The following is a 6,000-nucleotide window of genomic DNA, read 5'->3' as shown; positions in this document are numbered from 1 at the left end:
TGAGAATTTCCATTGTATAATCTGTTGCAAATGATCTATCATCAGCTTAATGTATCTTTAATTACGTATATCTGTTCTATTTTCTTGCATGAAGTAAAAGCCACTTGTCAGACTATTAATTACACATAATCCCATGATTCTTTCAGTTGTGCAACAGCAACTTTATGAAATTTACACCAAAAAATGCTGTTTACAGGAAATAATCAGGCGTAAATACTTATAGGGTTTGGCCAATTTTAATCCCAATTTTCTACAACGAAGGCACCCTTTTCCAAGTCCTACAAGTACTTCGTCGAATATGCAATGAACATTTTGTTGCATTGATGCTGTTTTGTTATGGCAAGATTATCCTTCTACTGGCACCACAACCATTGGATATAGTAGAGACTTCTTCAAAGCTTCTAAACAAGTATCTGTTCAAGTATCTCCACCGGACTCTCGCGCCGCTCGTGGGGCAAACACCAACCCACATACGCGACGCCAGCCACTTCGTGGAGCGCATGAGAGATGTGACCGTGAGCAGCGATGAGTGCTTCGTCTCGTTCGACGTCGTATCCCTGTTCACCAGTGTGCCCGTAGCACTAGCGGTATCTAGCGCACGAGCAGCGTTGAACCAAGACGAGCTCTTGGATGAAAGAACCTGCCTGGGCGTCGACGAACTGTGTCGCCTACTGGAATACTGCCTCAAGGGGACGTATTTCAGCGTCAACGGGAGCTTCTACAGACAAGCCAGCGGGACCGCGACGGGAGCGGCGATCTCCGTTACGGCTGCGAACCTCACAATGGAACACATAGAAGAGACGGAACTGGGCTCCTTTATTGACAGGCCGAAAGTATTTGTGAGGTACGTGGATGACTGTTTTTGCATAATAAAGAAGGCAGCAGTAGACAGCTTCCTCGAACATCTAAACTCCATCGACCAAGCGATACAGTTCACGGTGGAACGAGAGCGAGACGGGGCGCTTCCGTTTCTCGATGTTTTAGTCAGACGACAGGGCGAGCGCATGACCTTTTCGGTGTATAGAAAGCCAACTCACACCGGCAGGTATTTGCATTTTTCGTCCTGTCATCCAACTGCCCACAAAGCTTCAGTGGTTTCGGCACTCCTCTCACGTGCACGAGTAATCTGCACGTCGGAAGGTGAGAGGAAGAAAGAAGAAAAGAGGATTGTCGCCGAGCTACAAAGGAATGGCTACACAGAAGCGTTCATCCGCCGGGCGTCACGCCATTTGTCGAGACGACAACCACCGCACCGCGGAAAGACACCTGCAGGCGACACACCGCCCGACCCCCTTTCCGCCCTGGCCACACCACCGCACACGAGGGAAACGAAGTCGCCAAACAACCGCGTCGCCATTCCATATGTGCCGGGCATAAGTGAACAGCTCTCGAGAGTCCTAGGAAAAGCCGGGGTCACGGTGATCCATAAACCTGTTTCGACGCTTGCTTGCTTGCTACCGCGGCCGAAAGACCGAACTCCGAGGGAGCTACACCCGGGCGTTGTCTACAAAGTGTCGTGTTCTGGGTGTACAGCCTGCTACATAGGCGAGAGCAAGTGTTTCCCGGAAAGAATGCGCCAACACAAGAACGACGTCAGGAAGATGGAAGTGCAACGTAGCGCTCTGGCGGAGCACTGCGAGAAGCACGACCATAAAATTGACTTAGACGGCACTTCTGTTATTGAAACAGAACGGAATTTGGGAAAGAGGCTCTTGCTCGAGTCTTGGCACATTCAGCATACGCCTGCCAACGTGAACCGCTCGCTGGGAACAATGCCTTCGGTGTACGTTCACGGTCTCCGAAACGTGGTGGAAAGGGAAAGCCGGAGCCGTGGTGAGAGAACACGACGCGACGACACTTCCATGACCAAGACAGTCACCCCCTGAGGAAGGGACCGAGTCGGTCCCGAAACGTCGGGCTCTTTTTGAACTGTGGCTGGAGCAATTTCAATTTTCTAAGCTTCTAAACATGTGCTACATTTATCAACTTTGTAATTTATGTATTGGTTTTTTTACAGGTCAGCTATTTGTTCCTAAAAAATGTCAGCAGTGCTGAATACGCTGTGCACACAAAGCTCCATCATATTGTACTAATGTAGTTACAAAGAAGTACTGCTGGGCTGCTGAGAATAATTTTTCATTTAAAAGCCTGCAAATGTGCTTCTGCTTGGCGAGCATCAACAGAAAACAAATAAATTGGTTTTGCTTCACCTTTTATTCGCAACATCCTGATGACTTTTTGTTATGTAGACTTCTCGATGCTGTGTTATTTTGGTTGCTGTTCTTTAGAAAATGTTTCACTGATGTTTGTTTGAAAACTTGACCTACTAATACAATTTATCTAGTTTATATATGCTGCCCTCCTGAAAAAAGCAAACTTCTGCCAAGTGGAGCAAGACTGAGCATTGAAACAGTTTCACTGCCACCATATTCACCACTTAAATGTTGTATAATCTTATTTCCTGTTCTATCAGCTTGCTGAATTGTGGGAGCCAGAGCACATAACCAATTTACTCATTTAAACAGTCAGCTTCATGACTAAGCGGCAGGACTGCTCAATAATGAGCATTGAAATAAAATAAAGCATAGACAACAGAAGCTACTCAACAAAAATAACCTTTGTAAATAAAGGTGCATTGACTACCTCAGTAATGTTTATAAATATAAAGATACGTATATACAAGAAAAAAACAAGGACACTAAACAGCGCTTCTGCACCAATGCTGCTTCCAGAATGCTATCAGTGAAAAAAACTGCCTTTTCTTCAATTGAGAGAATATATGTTCTGAAATGTACGAGGATAAAGAGATTTTTTTTAATTGTTTGTCTTCATTTTTTCACATTGATGGGGTTCTCTCATGGCTGCACACTACTTTAGTAATAAAAATGCATCATGCAATCCAACCAGTACTTTCTTCCCGTCTATGCAAGTGCTGTCATCCTCATAATCATGCATAACCAATCAGTTTCCCAAGAAATTTTCCTACTGTGTGTTTTGTTGAAAATTGATGAAAGCCGTTGCCTAAGAGATGGCTTATTAAAGAAGAGGATCTCATGTATTTTTCTTCCCCCTTTCCAGATGAGACATACCATGTTCATCAAAACTGACGCAGCTGTTTCAGACGTAACAAAAGGATGGCTCGTGTTTGCTTCAGGTCAAGAAGGTGCACCTATGCGAGAAGGCATGCGGCTACGATAGATGACTTCAAGAGAAGCCTTCAGAATCACAAGAGTTTGCGAAATGGAAAAATGGCATATTGCCTTCTACATAATACGTGTAAAACAAACCTTAAGCACTAAAAATATTTCTCTTGTTACTTCTCGTGGGTGGGGGGGAAGGGGGCATGAAAAATTGAGAAAAAAGTAGCCAGGGCATGAAAGTGTAGTCAAGACAAAAAATTGAAATAAATGAGCGAGAAATTGCATTGGCCAAAAAATGCTTGGCTTCCATGCCAAGAACATGCTTGGCTATTGCATGGTATTCCAACGCAGTGACAACCATGGAAAGGGGTGTTTCCAATGATTTTCCAAACACGACCTTCCTTTGCTTGGCCAACGGTAGGCTTGTCACATTGCATTCATTGTTCTGCCCTTGCGGCGAAACTGACGTTTGTTATTTTCAGACGACCGTGTCGTTACCACCGAGGGGATGTCAGATTAGGCATTGATGCAAACTCTCCGAGACCACGGCGACAACAGATCTTCTGCGAAGGTTGACTCGTCACACCCTTCCATCTTGCGCCGCGACGAGTTGGCAGGCTGGTAGCTTTTGCGATTAGCCGATTAGTTTTGGGAAGGCGACGGCACGTTGAATGCAATGCAATGAATGCGATAGCAAAAAATTGTAATGCCATAAGAACTAAGGCTAGCAGCCAACGTTTTTGGATCCGATATCGCAAAACTCCTACAAAACGTTGGTGTGAGCAAATACGGTCACTCAGGAAGAAGTGCTTTTTTTCACACAGTCCCTTCACGTTGGAACTGCACTAATATTCGCCGAGATAGCAAGCGTGCCAGGGATCGCGGCCGCCCTTTTAATCCAAGTTCACTATTGCCACTCGAGCAATTTCCCGCCCTCTTCCCGCGTTGTTTCATGCTCGTTTAAGACATGTGGTTTACTTTCTGTTTTAGCAATCGACAGCTAGCAGTCCTAACACACGCGAAATGCTATCTTATGCACTTTCCAGGCGACGATAGGGATGGGACAACTCATTTGATTTCTGCTTCAGCAGCACTCGCGTGCTTCTACCTGCTTGTGACAGTTAGGATGCGCGGGGGCATATTATCAATTTCGACTTGTTACGAAAATTGGCGGAAACGGAAAACCTACCGAAAGTGTCCATAATTGCTATCGCAATAATAAAGCAGTTCTTTACTGTAAAATAGGTGTTTGTGGTTAGATTTACCTCTAGTCCCCTTTTTTTTCAATTCATGCATTTATTTTTTGAATTGTCGTATCGAACCTGCATATAACGAAATTCTCGTTAAAACAAATTTTTAACGAAATTTATCAATTTTCTTATATCCAGGTTTAACTGTATTTTTATACGAAGAGGATAAGAGGTGAATGTACAAGCGAAAAGCACAGTTGTGTGCGGAGCTCTCTAAACACGGATTCTCAGAGTTACAGGCTTTTGTTTTCTTTGTAACCAACTTAGATATCATGACACACAACAAGGTCATTGATGTTACTGAACTTACCTGCTGTTCGGGTCCACCAAAAAGTCGACCATGTCACTCAAGTCAACCCGCCAAGTTTTCTCTTTAGGAATGGCCTGTAAACAAGCAAAACAGACTGTAAAATCACGTATGCAGTGAATGGTATGGCTGAGAGCATTTTTAAGCACACTTTCTAGCATAGGACTTTGTAGCTGCTTCCCTCAGTTCCATGACATGTTGCCAAAACAAAAAATTCACTAGAATAAATAAATACTGGTATGGAAATAAAGCTGCATTACAGCTGTAACGACAAAGTACCAGTATGCTTCTCTAAGAGTAGTGAGCAGTAACACATTAAACATTGCCACAATCGACAAAATAACTGCTTCGAAAAGCTGCCCAGTTGAGAAGATTAGACATGCAGCTTTCAGTCAACAGAAGAGAAGTTATATTGATGCGAGGTAGGCTGGCAACTATAGTGGCCAGCCTCTCAAAGGAGGACAACCAAGTTGTTTATTGTGCGCATGCTCTGGTTTTTACTATTTTGCCTCGAGTGAAAATCTTGCTTTGTATTTGCGTCCCGGTGTATTCTAGCACCCATCTGCCAGCTTGGGGACATTTTCTAGTGGAGCTGTGGGGTACGGTAATTGATGCAGTCTCCATAGAGTACCCCAGAAGCAAGCCTATCGAGTAGCTCAACTGGCCTTATTCCTGTGCACGTGCGTTCCGGTCGTCATCTCCAGGGCCTCCAGCCACAGCACGGTTTGCTGCCTGAATGACAGAGGGCTACGAACCAAACACCCCCTATCATCACCACACCAGCACCAACGGAGCTGGTCATCAAGCAACCCAAGACGCCGCAGACATTTCACAGAGCTGCTCTTGAAGATGCTGAGAACTGGTTCGAGCCTTCTGAGCGGGTCACCATCATGAATGATTGGACACACTAGCATAAGCTACACTACGTCTACTGTGCTCTCGAACATTCTGAAAAAACGTAGTACTACGAGGTAACATTTCCGTGTGGGATGAGTTTCAACAGCAGTTCCTCAAGGCCTTTGCCAGAATGGACAAGAAGGAGAGGGCACAGTAGGTGATAGAGGCAAGGGTGACAACCTACATAGAAGACATGGATCGGCTTTCCAGGCATGCGGACCCCTCTATGACTAAAGCCAAAACAGTTTGCCACCTCATTTGAGGCGTCAAAGAAGATTTTAGCTAGCATACTTCGAAACCCACCTGCAAAACTTGTGCAGTTCCATGAAAAAGCAATGCCATGGAGAAGGCCCCTCAACAGCGTGCCAGGCATTGTAATTGCAATGTCATACGCTCAAGTGAGGTA

At 44.9% G+C, this 6,000-nt stretch overlaps 1 protein-coding gene across 1 annotated transcript in view; it reads right to left on the bottom strand.

The window, feature by feature from the left end:
* Nucleotides 1–4,696: 4,696 nt before the first annotated feature.
* LOC142785210 (uncharacterized) overlaps nucleotides 4,697–6,000 on the bottom strand; it is an 84,932-nt gene continuing 83,628 nt past the window's right edge. The window contains exon 10 of the mRNA XM_075883659.1: nucleotides 4,697–4,774. Within this exon, the coding sequence (XP_075739774.1) occupies nucleotides 4,697–4,774 (78 nt within the window). The remainder of the gene's footprint in view (nucleotides 4,775–6,000) is intronic.

Source organism: Rhipicephalus microplus, unplaced genomic scaffold (assembly GCF_043290135.1).
Source record: "Rhipicephalus microplus isolate Deutch F79 unplaced genomic scaffold, USDA_Rmic scaffold_19, whole genome shotgun sequence".
Lineage (NCBI taxonomy): Eukaryota > Metazoa > Arthropoda > Arachnida > Ixodida > Ixodidae > Rhipicephalus > Rhipicephalus microplus.
Note: the sequence above shows the minus strand (reverse complement) of the source record. Positions and strands in the feature narration are given on the sequence as shown.